Genomic DNA, 26,752 nt, shown 5'->3' on the forward strand with positions numbered 1-26,752 from the left:
GGACATTCTACTGCCCTGCTTATAAGCACACACTTCCTGAGGTAGAAGGGCCACTTTCCTCTACTTCCAGAAAGGATTTAAGACCTTAATCACAAATAATCTCCTACAATTCAGAAATTGGAACAGGAAAATTAAGCCTTGTGTGGAATTTTTTTGAATTGAAAGATCTAACATCATTAATCTTAAATATGTATCCAGATAGACTGGAAATGGGAAAATAAGACTGCTCTAAGCTTGGGCTGAAAACTGTGAGTACTGTATCCTAGAAATGCTAATAGCCATCATCTTCTCCTTTGTATTATTTTTAATGAACATTTCCTTATTTATATTTTACTTTATTGAGGAGATTTTTTTCATCTGATATGTTCTGATTTAGTTTCCTGACCCAACTGCTCTGAGATCTTCCTCACCTCCCCTACATCTGAATTCAAATCCTTTATGTCTCTAAATACATGATGGGCTTCATCAAGTTTCTTTCTTTTCCTGATTAAAAAGAAAGTTAAGTGAACCTGGCAGACAAAAGCATTCAAGGTCATCTGAGAGTGTTAAGAATCATTGTCCATGGACTTGTAAGATCGCCAGTGGAGTTCTACAGCATGATCAGAATTCAGGCCTTCCAGATTTCTAACTTTGTTACAAAGGGACAGGAAATGTTCATTTCCAACTTCTCTCTTTTTATTTTAGTTTTAGTTTTGGCATGTCTTTTTCATTTGTACTACAACAAAGGGAATCTACAGCAGCAACCAAAAATGTACTGTCCAGGCATCTCAATGCAATGGGTGGGGAAAGCTGTAGTGACAGAAGACTGGAGATGAGAAAAGGTTGAATCCTTCTTCATATATTCTTTATTTTGTGATATTTTTCAGAAATCATAAGGAAATTCATTATCAATTGCTTTCTGACATAATATAGTTTGTGGCTTCACCACCTGATCCTATGCGATTAGTCCAGCCTAGAGGAAACATTCCTAACAAACTGTCACAGATTAGAAGGATCCATGAAGATTACAGACCATTCTCTAATACAGGTCTGTTTTCTGTATCTACAGATTACCTTAGAGAAGAATGGACTCAGTAAATGTCTCTCTGGTGACTGAATTTATTCTGATTGGATTGACAAATCAGCCTGAACTCCAAATGCCCTTGTTCTTTCTGTTTCTAACAATGTATTTGGTCACTGCCTTGGGAAATTTGTGTTTGATAATTCTGACTGTGCTGAATTCTAACCTGCACACTCCTATGTACTTTTTTCTCTTTAACTTGTCCGTTATAGACCTTTGTTATTGTTCTGTGTTCACTCCTCAAATGCTGATGAACTTCATATTAAGGGAGAATGTCATTTCTTATGTGGAATGTATGATTCAAGTTTATTTCTTTATATTCTTTGCTGTGTCTGAATGCTATGTGTTGACTTCAATGGCTTATGATCGCTACATGGCCATCTGTAATCCACTGTTATATAATGTTGTCATGTCTCCTAAATTATGTTTGAGCCTTATGTTTGGTTCCTACTTTATTGCATTTTTTAATGCTGTAGCTAACACTGCATGCATGCTGAGACTGACCTTCTGTGATGCCAACACCATCAACCACTACTTCTGTGATATTCCTCCTTTGCTCCAGCTCTCCTGCACGAGTACATATGCAAATGAGCTTATAATTCTTATTACTGGGAGCATCAACATTTTCATTCCTACTTCAACTCTCCTTATCTCTTATGGTTTCATTCTTTCCAGCATCATCCACATCAGTTCCTCTGAGGGCAGGTCCAAAGCCTTCAGTACCTGCACCTCCCACATCCTTGCTGTTTCTTTGTTCTTTGTTTCAGGTGCACTTGAGTATTTTAAACCCTCCTCAGCAGGGTCTAAGAATGAAGGAAAAATCTCTTCTGTCTTTTGCAACAATGTAGTTCCCATGATGAACCCATTAATCTACAGCTTGAGGAACAAAGATATTAAAGTTGCCCTGATGAAAAGCCTGAGCCGCAGTAACTTTTGATTGTACATGGTTGTCGTTTTGCCTTTATGCCTCTTGGTTTGGGCACAAAGACAGTTTCGGTGCATGCACAATGTCTGTGTTTTTTTACATATTCATTTGTTTTTCAGTTTTTGACCAAGCAGAAATCCGAAATCCTTGGAATATTTGTAAAATCTAGCCTCTTTTAACATGAAAGAAATTTGAGTCTTCTGGATTAGATGTAAAACTTCCAGATTTGCTGTTTTCAATTTTTTAACGTTCACCCTTTCTGTTCTATTTCTTATTTAAACATAGAGGCATCCAAAGCCTTAAGTGTTACACCCATTCATCACAAACTTATTTTTCCTTTTATAAATTAAAATATATATTCAAAATGTCAAGTGAAGTATTATTGGGTTTCCATTTTCGACTGTGTGTGTTTCTCATTTTTTACATTTCTTTGAATGTGTAATTTAAACATCTGATTCTGTTATTTTCTCTACATCTTTAATTGGAAAGTAACGTATCTCTGTCAACTTCCAATGTAACAAGTTTGATTTATTGGTAACCATTTGCTTAATGAAAAGTATTACTTTCATAATTTCATAGAATTACTCAATGGTTCCAGGTTTCAAACAAACTATCAATTCAAATCCTTTTTTTTGCATATTTGTATTATTATTTTATGGAATGTGAACTTAAAAGAACATTTCAGCTTTGGAACTGAAATTTGTTATTTGTCTTTATTAATTGTACATGTGTCTAGTATTGTTGCAGTGGTTACTTTATTTTGGATTATTTTTTGCCATTATTTTTGTTACATCAAAGATTGAAGTTCATCTACAAAATTAAAAATAGAAAATTTATGGGATAGAAACAATGCAAACAAATGTCACTAAATGGGGAGCAAAAAGATAAACACTGAGTAAATGAGAAGTTTTTCTGCATATATTCACTGATGGTTCTGAAAATAATATTGCTATCTGAATACTAAAATCCTTTTGTATAGCTCTGCAACTATTTTCCTTGCTTTATTAATCTCATATTACCCTTAGTGCCCAAAATTGCTGTGCACTAATAGTGTTTTCAGGAATAAAGGTTGCTTTACTTGTAAAATGAAAATAGGTTATTTATTGAATCCAAACAGAGTGAGTACAGTTATGTCAGGGAATAAACTGCAAGTGGTTATTGAGACACTATTTAGGAAGAAGACTTCAAACACTGAAGAACAGGCAATAGAAATCTCTCTTTATAGCTTCTTTTATATGTTCTGAAACTTCCTGGGAATATAAGAGCACTGAAACATCTCTCTGGATAGTTTAAAATGCTCAAGATATTTGACAATAAAGAAAATTTTATCCCAATGGAAGAAGGGATACGAAGCTGCTTAGGCTATGACAGGGCAGAATAGAATCAGCCAGGAAATCGAGAGATATATATAGAGAGAGTAGGCAGAATTGAAGAGACACCATGTAGCTGCCAGAGGAGACAGATGCGGGAACCTTACCAGTAGTATGTATTACCTCACGGTGATACATAGATTAATAGAAATGGGTTAATTTAACATGTAAGAGATATTTAAGAATACACTTAAGTCATTGGTCAAATAGTATTGTAATCAATATAGGTCTGGGTGGCCCGGAAAAGAAATTGCAGTCTTTGCTAACACTATTCATAATCGAAGATGTGAAAGATTTCTACAACGAAAATTACATAGCCTTGCTAAAGGAAGTTGATGCATAAATTCACAAAAAATGCTTTGCTCATAGCTTAGACTACCCTTATAATATCTTTCTTTCACATTCACACAAGTACAGATCCACATGCTCTTGAACACCCATGTGCCTGCATGTACGTTTGTGTCCACTGGAATATATCTACCACTGGAAAATATGTGTAAAATAAATAATGAAGATTAACAATAGCTGAAGTGTTTGTAGAAAAAAAACACAAAATTCTGCTTAAAAAGCAGTGATATAAGTACCTAGGAGCATAATCTTTGTTAATTGATAAGAAAATTTTCTAGTGTTATGGTGTCAATACTTTCCAAAGACATCTATAGAACCAGTGCTATCTCTATCATATCTCAGCGACATTTTAAGCTCAATATTCATAAAGAATCTCAACAGATTTTGAACATGCAAAGCCCTCCTGAAAAAAATCTTGATTACCCCATTCCAAATTTCGAAACTCACCAGAAATTTGATAAACAGAGGCATATTTTATGCAAATAAAAACAGGTTTTCAGAGAAATGGAATAACACAGAAAGCACAGAAAAAAGCTCTTAGACAATGATTTAAAAATAAAGGGTTTGAACAAGTTTCTAAGACCATCTCTTCTGAGGATGGAGAGTTTCTTTAGTTAATATAACTGAATGTAGATATTTTAAAAATTATGTTGAACTCTACAGACAGAGTATATTAGTTACGCCAAGTTTGTTTGTTTCTATACAGAATTCATATTCTTGTAAACATTGAGATGAGGTTCTAAATTATAGAATCTTCATTGACATTTGATTTTTCTGTTTTTCAATAGTTAAAAGCAAGATCTGCAGAATTAGCATTTGATGGTAACTTTGGTTTAAATGTTTTTAGTGACTAATTATAGTGAGCAATGTTAATGATCTCATTGACAATTTGTATGTTTCTTTAGCGACATGCATATGTAATCCATTGTCTTTTTTAATTATCAGATTGTCATTGTGAAGTTATAAGAGTTATCTGTATAGTCTATGTAAAATATTTTCTTCTGTTCAGTGCTATATTAGTTATTTTCCTCGTTGCTGTGACAAAATACATGGTAATAACAACTTCAAAAAATGGTGAGCACTATATGGCTCACAACAAATGTAAAGAGAATCTAATGGGGAACTGAGGTAAAATAAGTGATGAGCAGCAGGTCATAGTGTGTCCAGAGTCAGGTATGAGAGATGATGGCAGCTTCTCACCTTAATTTCTCCTTCTCATTCAGTGTGAAATGCCAGCCCATGCAGAAGTGCAACCTACAGTCAATACGTATCTTTCTACTTCTATTAACTCAATTTTTAAAAATTCTGAAAAACATGACCAGGAGGTTGTCTCCCACGTGATTTGTGATTAAAGACCTGCTCAATTTATAGTATAAACACTCATAAATGGACAGTTCTATTTACATGAGAGAAATTTTCCCAGGTGAGACACCTCTATTTTTCTAAGACTGACTGTATTTTTTCACAGAAAAACAGAGGTCATTGTCAGAAGACATCACCACATGTGGGGCTATGAATTTTTGATCCCGTGTTTTCTTGCAAACACTTTTATTTGTAAATCTTGTAAAGCTATAAACTCCTTTGGGGACATCCCTTGAGGTAGTGTGTGAGCAGTCATATTGTAGATCTACTTTTAGTCTGCTAAGAAATCTCCAAATTGGTTTCAATATTGGCCAAGCTAATATATACTCTAATCAACAGTTTATAAGTATTTCCTCTTCCCACATCCAAAGAAGCATTGTTGCCCTGTGTATTCCAGATGAATACTAATCAGCCTAGGAGGAGAACAAGAATGGGAGGCTACAGTCAATATGTATACATGTGAGAAGAATAAAGAAATAGCACACACACACATATGAACAAATATTTTTTTAAAAAATATTTATTTATTATGTATACACTATTCTTACTGTGTGTATGCCTGCAGGCCAGAAGAAGGCACCAGACCCCATTACAGATGGTTGTGAGCCATGTGGTTGCTGGGAATTGAACTCAGGACCTTTGGGAGAGTAGGCAGTGCTCTTAACCTCTGAGTCATCTCTCCTGTCCTGCACAAATATATTTTTAAAAGACATCTGGGATTGGGGTGGTTATAGTTTCATCATTACAAGAGGAAGCATATTCCCTATGGAGAAACTTGCATTAAGTTTTGAGTTTCTGTAGAACTAAAGACTTACCCATGATTCTAGTTGTAAATACAATCACATCAATTCCTTTTAAAAAATTTTTTTGTTTTATTTATTTATTTATTTGTTTGTAAAAATTTCCACTTCCTCCCCTCCTCCCCATACCCTCCCATTCCCCCTACCCCCTCTCCCCCCTGACTCCCTCTCCTCCTCCCTCTCCAGTCCCAAGAGCAGTCAGGGTTTCCTGCCCTGTGGGAAGTTCAAGTTCCTCCCCTCTGCCTCCAGGTCTAGGAAGGTGAGCATCCAAACAGACCAGGATCCCAAAAAGCCAGTACATGCAGTAGAAACAAGTCCCAGTGCTTTTATCAATGGCTTCTCAGTCAACTCCCCTTGTCAGCCACATTCAGAGAGTCTGGTTTGATTGCATGCTCATTCAGTCTGGGTCCAGCTGGATTTGGTGAGCTCCCATTAGATCAGGCACACTGATTCAGTGGGTGCACCAACCCCTCCGGTTCAGACTTCCTTGCTCATCTCTCTCCTTCTGCTCTTCAACTGGACCTTGGGAGCACAGTCCGTTGCTCTGATGAGGGTCTCTGTCTCTATCTTCATCCATTGCCAGTCCAAGATTTTATGGTGATATTTGAGATAATCATCAGTGTGATAGTGGGGCAAGGCCAGTTCAGAAACCGTCTGCTCTGCTGCCCAGGGACCTAGCTGGGGACATCCCCGGGGACACCTGGGATCCCCTTTAGAGCCAAGTCACTTGCCAACCCTAAAATGGCTCCCACAAAAAGGTATCCTACTGAATGGGAGAAGATCTTCACTAACCCTGCATCAGACAAAGGTCTGATCTCCAAAATATATAAAGAACTCAAGAAACTGGACATGAAAATTCTAACCCAATTTAAAAAACGGGGTACTGAACTGAAAAGATAATTCTCATCACATGAAGTTCAAATGGCCAAGACACACTTAAGGTCATGTTCAGGGAAATGAAAATCAAAACAACTTTGAGATACTATCTTACACATGTCAGAATGGCTAAAATTAAAAACACCAATGATAGCCTATGCTGGAGAGGATGTGGAGTAAAGGGAATACTCATCCATTGCTGGTGGGAATGCAAACTTGTGCAACCACTTTGGAAATCAGTGTGGTGGTTTCTCAGGAAATTGGGAATCAATCTACCTCTGGATCCAGCAATACCCACTCTTGGGAATATACCCAAGAGATACCCAATCATACTACGAAAGTATTTGCTCAACTATGTTCATAGCAGCATTATTTGTAATAGCCAGAACCTGGAAACAATCTAGATGCGCCACAATAGAAGAATGGATAAAGAAAGTGTGGAATATACACATTTGAGTACTACTCAGCGGTAAAAAATAATGACATCTTGAATTTTGCATGCAAATGGATGAAAATAGAAAACACTATCCTGAGTGAGATAAAAAAGATGAATATGGTATATACTCACTCATTAGTGGACTCTAGTCATAAATAAAGGACATTAAGCCTACAGTTCGGAAGCTTAGAGAAGCCAAATAACAAAGTGAACCCAAAGAAAAACATATGTAGATCCTCCTGGAAATTGGAAGGAAACAAGATTGCCAGGCAAAAGTTGGGAGCATGGAGGTGGAGGTAGGAATGGGAGTGGGGATGGGGGAAGGGGAGAGGGGGAGAGAGAAGGGAGAAAGGAAAGACTGGAGAGAGCTTGGGGGAGTGGGAGGGTGGAGATGGAGGAAGGGCGGATATAGGAGCAGGGAAGAAGATATCTCAGTAGAGCTTATATGGAAAATACTAGAGAGAATGAAGTACAAGAAATAAATATGGTGATGCTGGGCACAATGATGTTAATGCCAACAACTAAAATCTCCAGCTCATTGATATAGGTGCTGGTGCAGGAGAGCTGAAGCAAAGGAAGGAGGTCACAGAAGTAGTGATTGATGGTGTTCGTATCACAGAAGGTCAGTCTTAGCATGCATGCAGTATGAACCAGAGCACCAGAAAATGCCATTATGTATAAGCTAAACACAAGGTTCAAATATAATTTAGGAGACATGGTAATGTTATACTTGAGTAGATTATAGATGGCCATATAGAGATCCTAGGCCATTGAGGTCAGCATGTAACACTCAAAAATGCAGAAAAAAACTGAAAAAGAAAAGCTGAATATTGCATCCTCTAAAGGAAATAATATTCTTCTCTGATATAAAGTTCATCAACATTTTGGGTGAGAACACAAAAGAATAACAGAGGTTAACAAAGAACAAGTTAAAGAGGAAAAAGTACATTGGGGTGTACTCCAATTCAAGGTGAGAATTCAGTACAATCAAGATGATCAAACCCAGATTTCCCAACACAGTGACCACATACCTCACCAGAAATAGGATGACAAGTTAGCACTGGAGATAAGGCTCTATTGTTAATCCCACCAGAATGAATTCAGTCACAGATGAGCCATTTTCAGGGACCGTTCTTCTTTCAAGGAATCTGTGAGCAGAGCTGAGAGGAATCATATTAGAGGAAAATGCAGCCATTCCCACCACATAGAGTAATATCAAAAGAATTTATTCCTTTAATCATGATCTTTCTCATATCTAAATTCTCTCTCTCACACACATGCACATACATAATGTTATTTTCTACCTGTTTTAATCATATTCACCCTTCCTCTTCCTTCTCTGTCTGCCCAAGTTTATACTCTTTTTTATTCTTTATCAGGCTAACATCTATTTCCCATATGTTCTTAGAAAGTATGACCTTACACTGTAGGATAGCTGGCTTACCAAGGGACAACCTCTTAGAAAATATTGATTCTTCCTTTCCCAGAGGCTCATAATTGTCATTAACTCTTAGCTAAAGATGGGAATTTGTGACCTGCTCTCGTTTCTATGCTAGGATTTACTGTGGGTGGGCTTGCACAGATCCTGTACATGCTCTCACAACTATTTCAGTTTGTTATGTTTAATTCTCCTGTTGTGTCCAGAAAACACTTTTCCCTTGTATTCATCTATCCACTAGCTCTTAATTTTTCTCCACCCTCAATTATCAACAAAATAAATAACGAAGCACAATATTAAGCCAATCCCAGAGATAACCGTAAATACCTTTCTATGAAAATATGTTTCTTGAAAACCAAAATATGTAAAAGGAAAGAGCTGAAGCAAGAGAAAAATCATCATTTCAATCATTGATTTTTCTTTGTCTTAACTCTTTCCCTTATTTCTGAGATTGGAGCTATATAGCATGGCAACATGTGTTGGCCTCTAATACATTTTTACTGTGATTAATTGAGATTAACACATGGTTCAAAAAGAATTAGAAATCATTTTTAGATTATTGTAGTTATTCCCATATCATAAATACTAACTGTGAATTGAGAAGAGCGAAATTCTGTCCTAGGAGATAATACTGCTTATAGTTTCTTCTGCCTTCCCAAAGGTCCTCTGTGTCTCTGAATAGTCTCCATGCTCCACTGTGAACAGATTCTTACTCCATTTTTGTGTGAGTCTCAATTCTGCACAATATGGAGACTTTTTTGAAACTTTAGTTTCAAAGGAAGCCAATAATGTAAATTGAATCCAAAATTTCATAGTTACTAAGTAAAAAAATAACATTTCCTCATTGATTACCTACTTAGATGGTCTTGGGAGAGCACTTACATCACAGACACATTTCTAGTATTTAACTCTAGTCATTATCTCCAAACTAAAAACCATGATTTAGTAATATAACTTAAAACCACTTCAAGCAACAGAGCAAAATTTTTTATCACATTTACCTTTGATAAGTAAGAGTTCTAATGTGCAATTAATGTTATTATACTCTCAGTTATAAATAGAGTAGATGATCACTCATACTTCTCTAGGGAATAGTTTCTATTTGTATTAGGGAGATAATTGTTTGACAGCTACATGTGGATATTAAATGTCATTTTTCCTTAGCGTTTGATGTTTTACTCAAGTATTCTTTCCATTTAGGGATGGGACACCCTACAGAGAGAATGAAAAATAAGTCATTTTTAATTCAGCAAGATGATGGAGCAGGAAGTACAGAATCCTACATCATTAACACAGCAATATTAAAAGTCTTTGCTGTTCAGTTAATACAGAGAAGAAATTTTTGAATTCCAAGGTTTTAGATCCTTTAAATCTATGAAGAGAATGTAGTAACTACTTAATTGATGATATACTCTAGAAATACTTCTGAACCACAGATGATAATTTGTGATTAGACCTTTGAGTGTTCTCCAACAGCAGAGGAAATAACTTTATTAAGGTCCTCACAATGTCACTAAATAAGGCAATACTTTTTAATATGACTTCAATGGTTTAACTCACTTGCTTATAAATGGGTTAGAAGAATAGTTACTCCCTTGTGAAATTATAGAATTTGAATATAAAAAGAATCTGAGATAGTTGTATTTACAACTTAGATCATGATATTCCTTTGGTTTCCAAGAGACTTAAAATTTAATACATATTTCTGCTTATAAAAATGCATCCTGTTGTGGAGATGGAACTATAAACCCCCAACTTCTTCACTTATTCTTTAAACATATATTTGTGTATATAAATTTCTATATGCTCATATATATTCCTTTTCTTTATTCTTCTCTAATACAATGAAGCCTGATTTCTACCTTCCCTACCTCCCTTTATCCTAGTAATATCACTTCCTTTACCCCATATCTACTGCTCCTCCATTACCATTCAGAAAATAGGAGTCCTCCCAGTGATATAAGATGAATACATCACAACAAGATGCAATAAGACAAGGCATAAACCCCCTTTAAAATTCTCTTATTGAAAATGTATTCTTGTTTTATTAAATACAACTTGACCAGAGTTTTCTTTCCCTTCATTTCTCCCAGGCCCCTCACATCTCATTGCTTCCCCAGATAAGTCACTCCCCCTCTCTTTTCCTGAAAAGGCATAGACCTCGAAGAAACATCTTAATCTCTGTAGAAGGATATGCTGCTGGCGGCTTTGTCTCTTCATCTTAATTGAGAATATCCAGTGAATATGCTGCAATCTTTCTAATAGCTTTCTCTTAAAAATCTTTTGTGATTTGACTAGATGGCTTCTAGCCTTATAACCTATGGGATACCGTGATATATATTTTAATGAAATTTAAATGACCATATTCTTTGCGTTGTTGTTACTTCTAAACACCAACTGAAAACTTCTAAGAACACTATTCATTCAGTAACTAGGATTAAAATTTCATTGTTGTAATACTATCTTTTAGAAAAGAAATTTTACCTGATAAATTCCAAATTAATTATTTTTCCTATAGATGCTTCTTTTAACATCTTACTTTATTTTTCCTAACTCTAAATCACAAATCTTTTTTTATTGTTTCCAGTAAATCTTAAATTTCAGTTTATATTTTTGTCCATGATTTACTGTGTGAAATATGTGGTAAGGTGTGAGACAGATATTCAGGTAAGCCTTTTGTTTTTTTACATATCTATGTATTTATTTCATTCTCATTATTTGAAAATATGCTACTTAATCTTCGATTTATGTTCATTTTCAAAAATTAATTGGCCTAAAATATCAGAGTCCATTTTTGTACTATAATGTTCAGTATCACAGATCAGCTAGAACATTTCAGGAACTAGACCAATACAATGTTACTGTCTCTAGGTAGCTATGCTCCTTTGAACACTAATCATAAAAATATTCCTGGACACATATGTTTAGTGACTGAATCACTATGTCTACAGACAAAGTATATGAGGAGTAAAGTTTATGCATATATGCTGCAACAGAGCTGAACATTCATAAATATGTGAGAAGCTCTATTTATGTTAGGAATATTACCCTCCTCTTGGTAACATTTTCTATTCTTTGAGATTTCACATATGTTTATACATTGAATGGACCATATATACCCAATTTCCTCCTGCAACTTCCTTTGTGGCTTCCTGTCATCCCCATCTCCTTACCTAATGTCTTCACTTCATAACTCACTAAGTCCAGTTATTGATGTCCACGTGTACATGGGTATAAGGTTATTCATTAAAGTCTGGAAAACCAACCATTAGCCACTTTCCTAAAGAAAAATATTCTTCCCTTACTAGCATCTATCATAGGTACTTAGTAAGTAAGAGGGCCTGAAGTCCTTCTCCCACATATATGCAGCAATTTTCCTTGGCTTGTGTAGATCTTGTGCAGACAATCAGAGTCGGAGAGAGTTTATGAGTCAACAGCTATGCTCTCTCCAGCAGACAGCAATTCATATCACTCATCCTATGTTCCACCTTCATTTTACCTACTTTACATTTGAATTTCCTGAACCTTGGCAGTAATTTGGAGAGTTAATAAAGGTGTTACTAATGCATATTCCATCATTAAATCTTCTTAGCACTTTGGCTAGTTATATTCCTCTGTATTAACTGTAGTTCACAGCAAAATGAAGCTTCTGTGACCTAGCCAATAACTTCTAGACCTAGCATATAAACCTATACATATATGTATAATGTATATATATTTAGAAGGCAATTTCATTACATGACTGTTTACCAAAATACTAGGGCTTTTCACCAGGGCTACAGTGTTATACATCACATCCCTCATCTCAAGGCTCAGGAAACCCCAGAGAAGAGGAGGTCAAATGATTGCAAGAGTCAATGGAGATGAAAAGCACCAAGGAAACAAGTTTTTTTTGTGTGTGCTACAAGCCACAACTTTGAAAAGTAATTGTTCAGCCATATTTTCATGAATGACTTATCATAACCAAGGGATCTGATAAAGGTTAAACCAAGAAGAAAGACTTTTTGGCATTATTGCTTTGTGAATAAAAGTGGTTGTCCTTTGATATATATATATATATATATATATATATGTATATATATATGTATATATATATATTTACTGTAGCTGACTTCCCTTCTGTTATATAATTGGAAATTAACTCTCTAGTTGAAAACAGCTTCCCACTGCAAGCCTTTTTACTCTCTTCTAGGTAGATGCATAGATCTGCCAGCCTGCAATTATCTTTATCAGCAGGCATTTGGTCAGTGCTTGGAGTCCAGGCATAGAGCATCCCATTTAAGATACTCACATATCTCCAAGAATACAGAATTCCTACTTGCCCAACTATGCTGCTCTGGTTTTACCCCACTTAAAAGAGTTTTAACTCTTTATGTTCACCTTCACTTCAGTTTACTGATGATTGTAATTCAGGAAATTTACAGCTTGTGTTTTACACTCAAGGAGAGCAAAAGGGATAATTAGCTACAACCCAGAGAAAGACCCGCAACACTCATGATCTGAATGGTTGATAACAGCATAGCCCTGAAATGATAATTTAGAGGTCTGAGTCTCGTCTTAACTTAGAACAGGAAGTCTAACTCCAGACAGCATCATACAATCAAAAGTTCCTGCTGGTCAGAGTTTTCCTAAAGGCAACTTTAATATATTTGTTCTTCAAGATGTAGGTTAAGGGATTTATCATGGGAACCACACTGGTATAGAAGACAGAAGAGATTTTTCCTTCATTCAATGTTCCAGCTGAGGAGGGTTTGAAATATACAAGCGCACCTGTAACATGAAAAGGCCGGGCCTGCTTGTCGGGGTTTTTGTCCCGTCCGGTTCCCCCAGCCTGTTTAGCCCCAATGAAAAATCACACACAGATCTCTGTATAAAGCTGATTGGCCCATTAGGTCAGGCTACTTATTAGCTAACTCTCACAACTTGATTAACCCACTTTTCTGCTCTATTTTAGCCATGTGGCTCAGTACCTTTTTCAGTGGGGCAGCTTACACCCTACTGCTTCGGTGGTCTGGGCAGGAGTGGGGGAATCAACTTCCTCCTCCCCAGAATTCTCCTGCTCTCCTTGCATCATTTCCACTTCCTGTCTGGTTTTCCCACCTACACCTCCTGCCTGGCCAATCAGCGTTTATTTAAAACATGATTGACAGAATACAGACAATTCTCCCGCACCACTTCCCCCTCTTTTTAAAAAAAAAACAAAGGAAAATATCCATAGTCCATTTTTTTTGGGAATGTGGGTGTAGTATGTATTCCAGGCTACTTCCTGCTGGTTGGGGGCACTGATAATCTTATGGGGACCTAAAGGAAGTTTAGAGTTATGATCAAGTCCTGACTGAAGGAAGGATCCTGTGAGTCTTGATCATCTCAGGCAGCAGTCTTGAATCTGTTCTGGATGAAGAACTCAGACATCTGGGCCATCTGTTCCTACTGGAGATTTCTTAGGTGGTCTCCCTTGGTTAAAGATGATTTTTTTTAACTCTGAATAAATCCAAAGCCTCTCATTTTCTGTGGAAACAAAAGCAAAATCTCTTCTCCAAAGTAGCATACCTTTTGACTTCAATTTTGAAGCTAAGGTATTTTAAAAATATCTGTCTTGGATTAATTTTGGAGCATTTATAAACAAATATTTTTTAGCATCCTTCCTCAGCATTCAAACAATTTAAAGAGAGCATAATAGCATACAGTATCAAGATTTTTTGTGTATTTTCCATCTTTACGTGGCTTTATTTTTTTTCAGGAATTATAAATCTATAGTTTTATTAAGACAAAAACTGACAGTATGGTATGAAGTTTACATTTAAACAAAATTTTCACATATATCTAACACATGCTTTAAAAGATTTTACAATGTAGTTCTAAATGCAGGTCTAGACAATACTAAAAATTGATGGAACTCATGATTCAAGACAGGATCTTGGACATCAGTTAATTTGAAGATCTTGTATTCTCAAATGAACCACTACCCCAATATGAAAGTTAATCTCCTGAGACCAGGGCTTGTGAAGTCATTCAACCCTTAATTGACTCAATGGAATTTGTGCTGTCAGTAACTGAACCTGCCACAAGCAGCTTCAGGGTTCAAAGCTGAAGAAAAAAACCAAAAAACCAAAACAAAACAAAAAAAACCACACCAAAAAACAGAGGCTCCAAGAGTTTCCACCCTAAGAGCGCAGGCCCTCCACTCCCATCTCCCATAGGCCCTCCTGCAATACTTGAGCCAGTGGCTTGGATGGACAAACTGATATTATAACTTCATAATTGGAAAAAGGTCTTTTTCTCCAATTTCAGGAATTAGCACCTCTAAGGCAGAATGATCCGCCTGCTTATACTCTCCAATAAAACTGTCCCTCCTCAGTCAGTTTCCATCTTCACATGGCAGCTTTGGTAACTTGGGAACTGGCTATGTCCTTTGTGGGCCACAATGAGCTCAGGTAGGGAGCACCTTGGCTGTAGGTTTCAGCTTTCACAGATTTTTTAAGTCTCTCAATCCTCATTAATGGTACCAATGTAATTTTTTGAAAAGGCAAAATATTGACATAGAACCAATTGATTAGTTAGCTGTTCTTTCTACTGTTTCACCATTCCCCCAATCAGGTCCCAAATTTTAACCAAAATGATTCCACCCATCTCCCTTCCTCCCTGCCCCAACCCTCCCACCCCTAATGAATATACCAGTAATAGCCAAAAACTACACACATGCTAGGCTGTAAAAATGCAGTTAACACTATTGGGAAGAAGGCTGTGGGTTGTGGAGATGCTCTTTGAAGATAGACAGTATCTTTGCTCTCCCACACCCCAGTTCTGCAGGTTTTGTCCTTCATGGAAGGCCCTCCGCTTTCTTAACAAAGCGCAGAACGGGTTGCCTTGAAACACTTACCCTTTCCCCTCCACTGGGATGGGTGTGCAAACTATACAGCTTGAAACGAGTTAAAGCACTTGGGCTGCTGCAGGGCATAGAAACTATGCTGGCTCTTCAAAGGACATCTTCTCAAGCCACCTCTATGGTGTCAAGACAAGTAGAACTCCTTCCCTCCCCACTTGGAACCCACAGTCGAAGGTGACAGGGGCTGGCACTCAAGAGGGCTAATTCTTGTCGTCTTTTTTGTCATCATCCTCTGAGGGGTAGGAATGCCACGTGAGCCTTTCCTCATAGAAGGATATGACAACCTGTGGGCACTTGACATTGGCTTCCTTGGCAGGGACCAGGTCAGCCTCATCAGAGTTTTTCCATTTCATCAGGAACATGAGTTCTCCACTGGAGTCAGTAGCTCCAATAATCCGCTCAGGCTCCAAACCCCGGGCAAAGCCTCGTGGCTTTTCTGACTCTTCTTTCTTCTTCTTTGGTTTGCTTTCTTCTCCCTTATCTTCATAATCAGAATCAGCTTTGCACTTGCCTCCCTCTGATTTGTCTGTCTCGTGAGCTGTTTTCTGTGACTGTAGAAACTCAGCAATAAGGTCAGGGCAATCCAGGTTCTCTTCTGGCTCCCATGTGTTGTCCTCATCTGAGAAACCCTTCCACTTTAGAAGATATTCCACTTTGCCCTTGACAACTCGTCGATCGAGAACTTTTTCCACTACATATTCCTCTTCCTCTTCTTCTAGTACCTCCTCCACTTTCTTCTTGTTCTGTTTTTTTCCCATAGCACCCGCCAGCTTTCCGGTGTAAAGGGTGACACTGCTCGTAGCAGCGCCCGAGAGTCCGAGAGGAATCGGTGCCCCGCTCTTAGCGCGTCGCGTCGGGCGCCCGAGGGAGTAGCGCCCAGAGGAGCAGAAAGCCGTGAGGCCGCAGTCGAACGCCGAGCTGAAGCGGCGTACTGCAGGCCCCACCAGCGGCCCTCACGTGGCTTTATTTTAACCTCTATTTTCTTTTATTTTTTTTACTTTTAACTTTTGGTTTTTTGAGACAGGTTCTCTGTATATTTTTGTCCTGGAATTTTCAATTTTCTCTGTAAACCAGGCTATCCTTGAACTCCCAGAGATCCATCTGTCTCTGCCTCCCAGGCTACTCTTTCTTTCTTTTTTCTTTCTTTCTTTCTTGTCTGAGAACTTGAACCTTTAGCCTGTATATATTTTTAACAAAATATAAACCATTTAGAGGTTTTCTTACTCTTTGAATCTCTCTTTACTGTATATCTCTCTTTTTCTGACCACATGGGTCTTTAATTTGCTAAGGAATATGGAGAAAACAACAGTCAAAAGCTCTTAAGGCATTTCAAGGTCCTTGCCAGGAAGCAAGCTGCAACAGTGTTTCCATAGTCAGGACTGCCTGCTTGAAAGAGTCAGAGTTTTCCCTGGCAGGACCGTCCAGAAAGCCGACATTTTAAAGCAGTGCAGCTATGGCTGAAAACTGAAATGCTTTACTCTAGTATTTCCCAAGCTTTCTCAGGCTTTCTGTGGATGCAGTTACCCACGTTGGGCACCATTATGTAACATGAGTGGGGCCTATTTGTTTGTGTTTCTGTCCTGCCTGGCTCCCCAGCTGTTTAGTCCCAGAGAAAAATCATACACAGATCTCTGTAAGTTATAAAGCTGACTGGCCCATTAGGTCAGGCTACTTATTAGCTAACTCTCACATCTTGATTTACCCACTTTTCTGATCTATTTTAGCCATGTGGCTCAGTACCTTTTTCAGTGGGGCAGCTTACATCCTGCTGCTTCGTGGTCTGGGTAGGAGTGGGGGAATCAACTTCCTCCTCCCCAGAATTCTCCTGCTCTCTTTGCATCATTTCCACTTCCTGTCTGGTTTTCCCACCTACACCTCCTGCCTGGCCAATCAGCGTTTATTTAAAACATGATTGACAGAATACAGACAATTCTCCCGCACCATGCACTTGAACCAAAGAACAGGAAAACTGAAATGATGTGGGAACTACCGGTGCTGAAGGCTTTAGACCTTCCCTCAGAGGAACTGATGTGGATGATGCTGGAAAGGATAAACCCATAGGAGATAAAGATAGTTGAAGTAGGAACAATGATGTTTATGCTTGCAGCAACAAAAATTACAAGATTGTTGATGTATGTACTCGAGCAAGAGAGCTGGAGCAAAGGAGGAATATCACAGAAGTAGTGGTTGATGATGTCAATGTCACAGAAAGTCAGTCTCAGCACGCATCCAGTATGAGCTATAGCATTAGAAAAAGCAATAAAGTAGGAACCAAACATAAGATTCAAACAAAGTTTAGGAGACATGACAACATTATACAACACTGTATTTCAGATGGCCATGTAGCAGTCGTAGGCCATTGAAGTCAAGATATAGCATTCAGAAACAACAAAGAAGCCAAAGAAAAAGACTTGTGTCATACATTCCTTGTAAGAAATGACATTCTCGGTTAATATGAAGTTCATTAGCATTTGGGGAGTGAACACAGAACAATAACATACATCTATAAAGGACAAGTTAAAGAGAAAAAAGTACATAGGGGTGTGGAAGTGAAAATTCAACCCAGTCAAAATTATCAAACACAAATTTCCCAATGCAGTGATCAGATACATTCCTAGGAAGAGAAAGAACAAGGGCATCTGAAGTTCAGGTTCATCTGTTAGTCCTACCAGGATGAATTTGGTCAACAAAGAGAAATTTGCTGACTTCATTCTTCTCTAAGGGAATCTGTGGACACAGAAAATAGAGATACATTAAAGGATGTTCCACACTATTCATGAGTCCTTTTTAAGTGTGACAGGTATGTTGGAAATGTTTCTTCTAGCCTGGACTACTCCTACAGAATCACCTTGTGCAGTCACAAACAATTTTGAGTCAGAAAGCAATAGATACTGAATTTAATTATGATTTCTGAAATAATATATTGCAAGATAAAGAACACACTAAAAAGGATTTATTGTTTTTCTATCTCCAGTCTTCTCTCACTAGAGTCCTCCCCATAACAATAAAATTGGATGGAGATGCCTGGATGGTCAGTGTTGGTTGCTGGGACAGTTTTACTTCTACTGTGGTACTAATGAAAAACATGTGCCTATATTAAAACTAAAAGAAAAAGGAGAGTCGTGGAAAGAATGTTTCCTGTCCCATTGTCACATAGTCATGAGGTCGCAAAGGCTTGAGTTCTATCAATGAAGGAGAAGTCCGATGAATTTGATGCATAACTAATGACCACTAACACCTCTTCACACTCTCTGCTCTTTCTTTCTTTCTTCCTTCCTTCCTTTCTTTCTTTCTTTTTTTTTTTTGAGATAGGGTTTCTCTGTAGCTTTTGAAGCCTGTCCTAGAACTAGTTCTTGTAGACAAGGCTGGCATCAAACTCACAGAGATCTGTTTGCCTCTGCCTCCCTAGTGCTGGGATTAAAGGCGTGTGCTACCACATCCCAGCCTTTTTACATTCTCTGATTGACCTGACTGCTTTCATCTGCCATTTTCACTTGAGACTTGCTTTGCCCATGAAAAGGAAGAAATTTCCTGAAGCCCATCATATATTTAGAGAGACATCAACGGTTTGGATTCACAAACAGAATGGGGGTAGAGAATACCTCAAAGGAGTTTGGGGATAGAAAACTTTAATCAGAATATATCATATGAAAAGCTCTCTTCAATAAATTAAAAAAATGAGAATTCATTTTAAAAAGACAGGAAAGAAAGAGGGCTAATGGTATACCTGAGAATCAGAAGCTGACAGTTTTCAGTCTAAACCTTAGAGCAGTCTTATTTTCCAATTTATCTCTGTTCATCTGAATAAATATTTCATATTCAAAATTTTCAGACCTTTCAATTCAAGAAGATGCACTAAATACTTAATTCTTTTAGACCAATTTCTGAATTGCAGAACATTATTTATGATCAAGGCCTAGTGTCTTTTCTGGAAGCAGAGAAAAGACCCTTTAATCTCAGGATGTGTGTGTTTATAAGCAGGGCAGAAGAATATCTAGGCTGTTTCTCAAGAGAGCATTTAAATTAAAGAAGGAGCTGAGGAAAATGGATTACACCCTGGATCATAATTCTTATTTCCTGAGGGACCCAAAATTACTCCAGAGAATGTACTGCCCCAATGTAGATAGTGAAATTGACTATTGCCTTTCCAATTTTCTTGAGATCTGAAGGGAAATCCGAGTTTGGGGTTTTTCTTTTCTTGCTTCCTGTAGTAAGTGAGAATTGCCTAGACATCTTGCTGCTGACTTACTAAATTCTGTTTCTGAAAGTTGCAGAGTATTGTAGGAAGCCACTTCCTGTGCTGTGTTACAAAGAACAGTACAGATGCTATTTTAAAGACTATATTTCTGAACTAGAATGATACCTGGAGACACAAAAACATGGCAGGAAAAATCTCATGGGTCCTTAACCCTGAGGAGAAAATGAAGACAGTTGAAGAATGATGGGAGTGGACAAATAGTCTTTTTCTGGGTAAAAAACTACTTCAATAGGCCACCGTATATCAAGTGGTCAACAATGACCTCATACAAAGAAGTAGCATTAAATGTACTGAGAGCTTGTATTTACATATTTAGGAATATATATGTAACAATAATTATAGAAATACAAAATTGAAATTTAGAAGAGCAAAGGGTATTGCATGGAAGGGGTTAGAGGAGATAAAAGAAAATGGAAAAATAGTGGAATTATGTTATCTTTGAAAAATAATAATACCAAAATAAGTAAATACAAATTTTAAAAAGTTTTGATAAAATAAAACATAACTATATCAATTTCTCAGCTCCCTTTTCTTACTCCAAGCAGTGCCATGTTTATCAACTAAACCCCTGAAAATTAATGGACTATTTTTCTTTTACTTTTTTTGTGATATATGTAATACATATATGTACCAATATGTAAATTAATTCAATATCAGTAAGACAATATCTATCTTTTGTATTCTTTGTGAATCCTGTATGCATACATGTAATTATATATATATACAAATGACAGAAATGTAGGGAAAAAAGAGTCCTAAAAACACAGTAGTAAAAAGTAACAAATGAGACATGAGAAGGTATGGAAGAAACATGCTCAATGAGTCACAGATTTTATGTGAAAATATTAAGTTTCATATTACTATTTAAAATGTATATATATATATAATGTTATTTTGATGATAAATAATCTTGACCTCAAGTTGTATATTTAGCAGCAACAAATGTAATATTCAAATATAAAAATTTAAAGTGCTATTATCTACTGTAAAATATACAATGTATTTAAAATAAGCCTTTTTTATTTGAAAGAGTACAGATTTAAAGAAATGTGTGTATTCTCTTAGGAAGATTGCTGGTAAACATACACTTGGAAACACATGCAAACAGGATGTACTGCAAATTTATGTAGTTCACACCATGCAATAAAAGTACGTTAATCAGAAAACACAAACTTGTGTTTGTTATAAGCTGAAGGACATGTTCTTTTTTCTCTCTAGAATCAATATAACTGTGACACTTAAAATTATCTTCCTACTCGAAAGTAAATTATACACAACAATGATAAAATAGATTCTCAAATGGCTTGTCTATTATGAATCATTCTATGCTTCTTTAAGGACCACACATGTTATTCTTAATTTGGACATAGATTGCTCCATGGATATTGACTGGAGAGTTTGACTTTAGTTCATCCAACTGAGACAGAATTGATTAAGAAAGAAGATGCAACATATGTTGAACTTCTCTAACTAAGGAAGTGAAAGATCTATAGTTCTTATCTATTTGACAAGAACTTTAAGTCTTAGAAGAAAGAAATTGAAGAGAATACCAGAAAATGGAAGGATCTCCCATGCTCTTGGATTGGGAGGATCAATATAGTAAAACAAGGCAATTCTACCAAAAGTAATCTACAGATTCAATGCAATCCCCATTAAAATCCCAAAAAAATTCTTCACAGACCTCAAGAGAACAATAATCAACTTTATATGAAAAAACATAAAACCCAGGATAGCCAAAACAATCCTATACAATAAAAGTACTTCTGGAGGCATTACCATCCCTGACTTCAAACTCTATTACAGAGCTACAGTAATGAAAACAGCTTGGTATTGGCACAAAATCAGGGATGTTGGCCAATGGAATCGAATCAAAGACCCAGATATTAATCCACAAACCTATGAACACCTGATTTTCGACAAAGGAGCTAAAGGTATACAATGGAAGAAAGAAAGCATCTTTAACAGATGGTGCTGGCATGACTGGATGTCAACCTGTAGAAGAATGAAAGTAGATCCATTTCTATCACCATGCACAAAACTCAGTCCAAATGGATTAAAGACCTCAATATTAATCTGACCACACTGAATCTGATAGAATAGAAAGTGGGAAATAGTCTACAACACATGGGCACAGAAGACCTCTTCCTACGGAGAACCCCAGTAGCACAGACAATAAAAGCAACAATGAATAAATGGAACCTCCTGATACTGAGAAGCTTTTGTAAAGTAAAGAACACTGTCAGTAAGACAAAAAGGCAACCTACCGATTGGGAGAAGATCTTCACCAACCCCTCATCAGACAAAGGTCTGATCTCCAAAATATATAAAGAACTCAAGAAACTAGACTTTAAAAAGCTAATTAACCCAATTAAATAATGGGGCACTGAACTGAACAGAGAATTCTCAGCAGAAGAAGTTTGAGTGGGCAAAAGACACTTAAGGTTATGCTCAGCCTCCTTAGCGATCAGGGAAATGCAAATCAAAACAACTCTGAGATACCATTTTACACCTGTCAGAATGACTAAAATCAAAAACACTAATGATAGACCATGCTAGAGAGGCTGTGGAGTAAGGGGAACACTAATCCATTGTTGGTGGGAATGCAAACTTTGGAAATCAGTGTGGCGGTTTCTCAGGAAACTGGGAGTCAACCTCCCTCAGGACCCAGCAATTCCACTCTTGGGAATATACCCAAGAGATGCCCTATCATACTACAAAAGCATTTGTTCAACTATGTTCATAGCAGCATTATTTGTAATAGCCAGAACCTGGAAACAACCTAGGTGCCCCTCAATAGAAGAATGGATAAAGAAGGTGTGGCACATAAACACTTTAGAGTTCTACTCAGTGGTAAAAAACAATGACATCTTGAATTTTGCATGCAAATGGATGAAAATAGAAAACACGTTTCTGAGTGAGGTAATCCAGACCCAAAAAGAGGAATATGGTATGTACTCACTCATAAGTGAATTCTAGCCATAAGTGAAGGACATTGATCCTATAATTCGTGATCCTAGAGAAACTAAATAATAAGGTGAACCTAAAGAAAAACATATAGTTATCCTCCTGGATATTGGAAGTTGACAAAATTTCCAAGCAGGGGTTGGGAGCACGGGGGTGGGGGTGAGGTGGGGATAAGGGGAGATAGGGAGTGAGAAGGGAGAAGGGGAGGATGGGGAGAGCTTGAGGGAATGGGCTGGTTGGAATGAAGGAGGGTGTATGTGGGAGCAGGGGAGTATATATCTTAATTAAGGGAGCCACTTTAGGGTTGGCAAGAGACTTGGCTCTACAGGGGTTCTCAGGTGTCCAAGGAGATGTCCCCAGCTTGTTCCTTGAGTAGCAGAGGAAAGGGTGCCAGAACTGGCCTTGTCCTATAGCCACACTGATGAATATCTTGCATATTACCGTAGAACCTTCGTCTGGTGATGGAAGGAGATAGAGACAGAGACCCACATTGGAGCACTGGACTAAGCTGCCAAGGTCCAAATGAGGAGCAGAAGGAGGGAGAACATGAGCAAGGAAGTCAGGACTGCGAGGGGTGTGTTCACCCACTGAGATGGTGGGACAGATCTAATGGGAGATCACCAAGGCCAGTTGGAATGGGACTGATGGAGCATGTAATCATGCCGGACTCTGAATTTGGCTGACTGAGAAGCCAAGGACAGTGGCACTGGGCTTCTACTGCATGGATGGGCTTTGTGGGAGTCTTGTCTGTTTGGATGCGCACCTTCCTGGACCTGGGGGGAATGGGGAGGACCTTGGACTTCCCATTGGGTAGGGAATCCTGACTACTCTTTGGCCTGGAGAATTAGGGGGATGAGGAGTGGGAGGAGGGGAGGAGAGGGTAGTGGGAGGAGGTGGAAATTTTTTTTTCTTTGTTGCCCATCATCTTTATTTGAAGTAAATTGATGCTGCCAGGAGCAGACACTTCTCACTGTCATGAAAAGCCTTATATTATTAGAACATTTTATTTTTTTATTTAATTTTTTTGAAAGTAATTTTATTAAATTATAAAAGTTTCCATTTCCGCCCCTCTTCCCAACACCCTCCCACTCCCCCCACTCCCTCTCCTCCTCTCTCTTCATCCCTTAGGGCAGTCAGGGTTTCCTGCCCTGTGGGAAGTTCAAGTTCCTCCTCCCTCTCTCCAGGTCCAGGAAGGTGAGTATCCAAACAGACTGGATCCCCAAAATCCAGTATATGCAGAGGAAACAAGTCCCAGTGTCATAGTCAATGGCTTTTCAGAAAGACTTCGGGCCAGCCACATTCAGAGAATCCGGCCAAATTCCGAGAATCTGGTTAGATCACGTCCTCGTTCAGTCCCAGTCCAACTGGCCTTGGTAAACTCTCATTAGATCCGTCCCCTTGTATCAGTGGGTGAGAGCATTCCTCGCAGTCCTGATTTCCTTTTTCATGTTCTTCCTCCGTCTGCTCCTCATTTGGACCTTGGGGGGCTCAGTCCGGTGCTCCAATGTGGGTCTCTATCTGTATCGCCATCCATCGTCGGATGAAGGTTCCCTCTGATCTTGCCTTCCGTGCTCGCGTTCTCTTTCCTTCTGCTCCTCATTTGGACCTTGGGGGGCTCAGTCCGGTGCTCCAATGTGGGTCTCTGTCTGTATCGCCGTCCTTCGCCAGATGAAGGATCTATGGTGATAAGCAAAATATTCATCCGTATGGTTATGGGTCAAGGCCGGTTCAGGCACCCTCTCCTCTGTCCAGAGAACAATCTGGGGATCTCTCCTTGGACCTGGGATCCCATATATAATCAAGTCTCCTGTAAACCCTAAAATGACTCCCTTAGTTGAAATATATTCTTCCCTGATCCCATATTCATCCTTCCTCCCTCCCCCCATCCCAGGCCACCTAGCTTTACCCATTCCTCCCCTACTCCCTTCTCTCTAACCCTCTCCCCTTCCAACAACCCCCCCCCCATGCACCGGAGGTTACCTGGGACTCTTGTCTATTTCCTACCTCCTGGCGGATAGCTAAATAATCTTCCTCAGGTTCATCTTCTTATTTAGCTTCTCTAGGATCACGAATAACAGGCTCAAAGACCTTTAATTATGGTTAGAATCCACTTATGAGTGAATACATACCGTGTTCCTCTTTTTGGGTCTGGCCGACCTCACTCAGTAAAGCGTTTTCTATTTCCATCCATTTGCATGCAAAATTCAAGATGTCATTGTTTTTTACCGCTGAGTAAAACTCTAATGTGTATATGTTCCACACCTTTTTTAACCATTCTTCTATTGAGGGGCACCTAGGCTGTTTCCAGGTTCTGGCTATTACAAATAGTGCTGCTATGAACATAGTAGAACAAATGCTTTTGTATTATGTTAGGGAATCTCTAGGGTATATTCCCAAGAGTGGAATTGCTGGGTCCTGAGGGAGGTTGACTCCCAGTTTCCTGAGAAACCGCCACACTGATTTCCACAGTGGCTGCACAAGTTTGCATTCCCACCCACAATGGATGAGTGTTGGAGGTGGAAATTTTTAATAAAAAATAATAAATAAATAAACAAATAGTATCTAATAATGCTCCTATTGGCCTACTCATTTAAATGAAGAATTTTTAGTAAAAATTTAACAATTTGTAATTTATTTAGATACTCTTAGAAAACTGTATTACTACTTTAAAATTTCTACCTTGAAAAGTTGTCCCTTCTGGTCCTTCTATAACTGCACCCTCGTGAACATTGCTGTTTTTAAATGGTGCAACACTAACCCCCAAATGTGTGTCATCCTGCACTCACTTGAAATCATAGATGAGAGTCTAGTAGGGTTGCAAACTTTATAGCTATTTCATGTAGAAAAGTTCTTAATTTCAACTTTAATTGACTTATATCATTTGAAATGTATAAGATTCTTTTGAAAGCTTATTATCTCAGTAGTTATTAAAGGTCCCATACTAGTTTTAATGTGTAAAAGAAAATTAAATTGACCAATCAAGATACTACCATCCTAAGCTTGAAATCACAGAAGCCTCTGAATTATTTGGGCTAACTGGCTGTCAGAGACATTTTGTTCAATGTAGATAAACAGAAAGATGGATTGGTAGTCAGATACAGAAACAGATAGAAAGGAAATAGATATGAAGACATAATAATATCAGTTTATCAACATCTCATAGCCATCAAAGTCAACAATGATTTGCCTCCATGTTATAAATATACACAAACAGTCTTCCCAGTATAGCTAAGCCAGTAACTGTGCCTTTTGTGTCCTGTCAATATTGGTGAGTTTCCTACACTATGTAAGAAAGGTTGGAGTTGGTAGACCTTCAGAATGTTCAGTCAACCCCTTCCACTATCATCAATGGAGTATACACCTGCCCTACTAGAGCCTGGTTTGTTTGGATGCTCACCTTCCTAGACCTGGATGGAGGTGGGAGGACTTTGGACTTTCCACGAGGAGGCTGACTGTTCTTAGGATTGGAGAGGGAGGGGGAGGGGGAGTGGGAGGTAAGTGGGAGGTGGGGAGGAGGTGGAAATTTTTAATAAATAAATAATTAAAAAAAGTATAGGATTTTCTTTTGATTTTATTTTCTTTCTTAATAACTTGTTAAAGAATGCAGCATTGAAACATAGTTTTTCTTAATTTTATTTGTTTTCTTTTAATAAATATACTCAGTTGCACTCTATAAATTACAAAGACCCATTCCCTCTAAAGGGTTTCAAAAAAAATTCCCTTTAATTAGCACTTTATTCACGTTGGCAAATCTTCATAAGCAGAATCTGTAGCACAGTTGGATAAAGGTACAATAGAGCGTTACCATTTTCGCTGTTTCTCCTTCTCTGTGATATTATGATGCAATCATAGCATTATTTAACAATAATGTTAATGGAATCCTTGGATGTTTTCCCTTATTTTCATTAAGATCATGCATGTATAGTTTTTATCAAATAATGGAAGATATTTCTTCAAATGATAAGTAAAATTTACACTAGCGTTGTGCTTTTCAATTGTTTACAAGGTTTCTTATTTTGCATTGGTAAT

At 37.9% G+C, this 26,752-nt stretch overlaps 1 protein-coding gene and 3 pseudogenes across 1 annotated transcript; 1 reads left to right on the forward strand and 3 right to left on the reverse strand.

Annotated features, from left to right (window-relative positions):
- Positions 1–1,064: 1,064 nt before the first annotated feature.
- LOC148122294 (olfactory receptor 8B3-like) lies at positions 1,065–1,997 on the forward strand. Its single transcript, XM_087905045.1, has one exon. The coding sequence runs from the start codon at positions 1,065–1,067 to the stop codon at positions 1,995–1,997; it is 933 nt and encodes a 310-aa protein (XP_087761171.1).
- Positions 1,998–2,772: 775 nt separating this feature from the next.
- Positions 2,773–8,372, reverse strand: LOC148122295 (olfactory receptor 8B3-like; annotated as a pseudogene).
- Positions 8,373–13,215: 4,843 nt separating this feature from the next.
- Positions 13,216–18,212, reverse strand: LOC125388950 (olfactory receptor 8B3-like; annotated as a pseudogene).
- Positions 15,258–16,370, reverse strand: LOC148122296 (chromobox protein homolog 1 pseudogene; annotated as a pseudogene).
- Positions 18,213–26,752: the final 8,540 nt, after the last annotated feature.

This window comes from Myodes glareolus, chromosome 4, assembly GCF_982192425.1.
Source record: "Myodes glareolus chromosome 4, mMyoGla1.1, whole genome shotgun sequence".
NCBI classification, from domain to species: Eukaryota; Metazoa; Chordata; class Mammalia; order Rodentia; family Cricetidae; genus Myodes; species Myodes glareolus.

Excerpts from the sequence above, each read along its gene's own strand:
- LOC148122294 (XM_087905045.1), top strand. The coding sequence starts at position 1,065 with ATGGACTCAGTAAATGTCTCTCTGGTGACTGAATTTATTCTGATTGGA.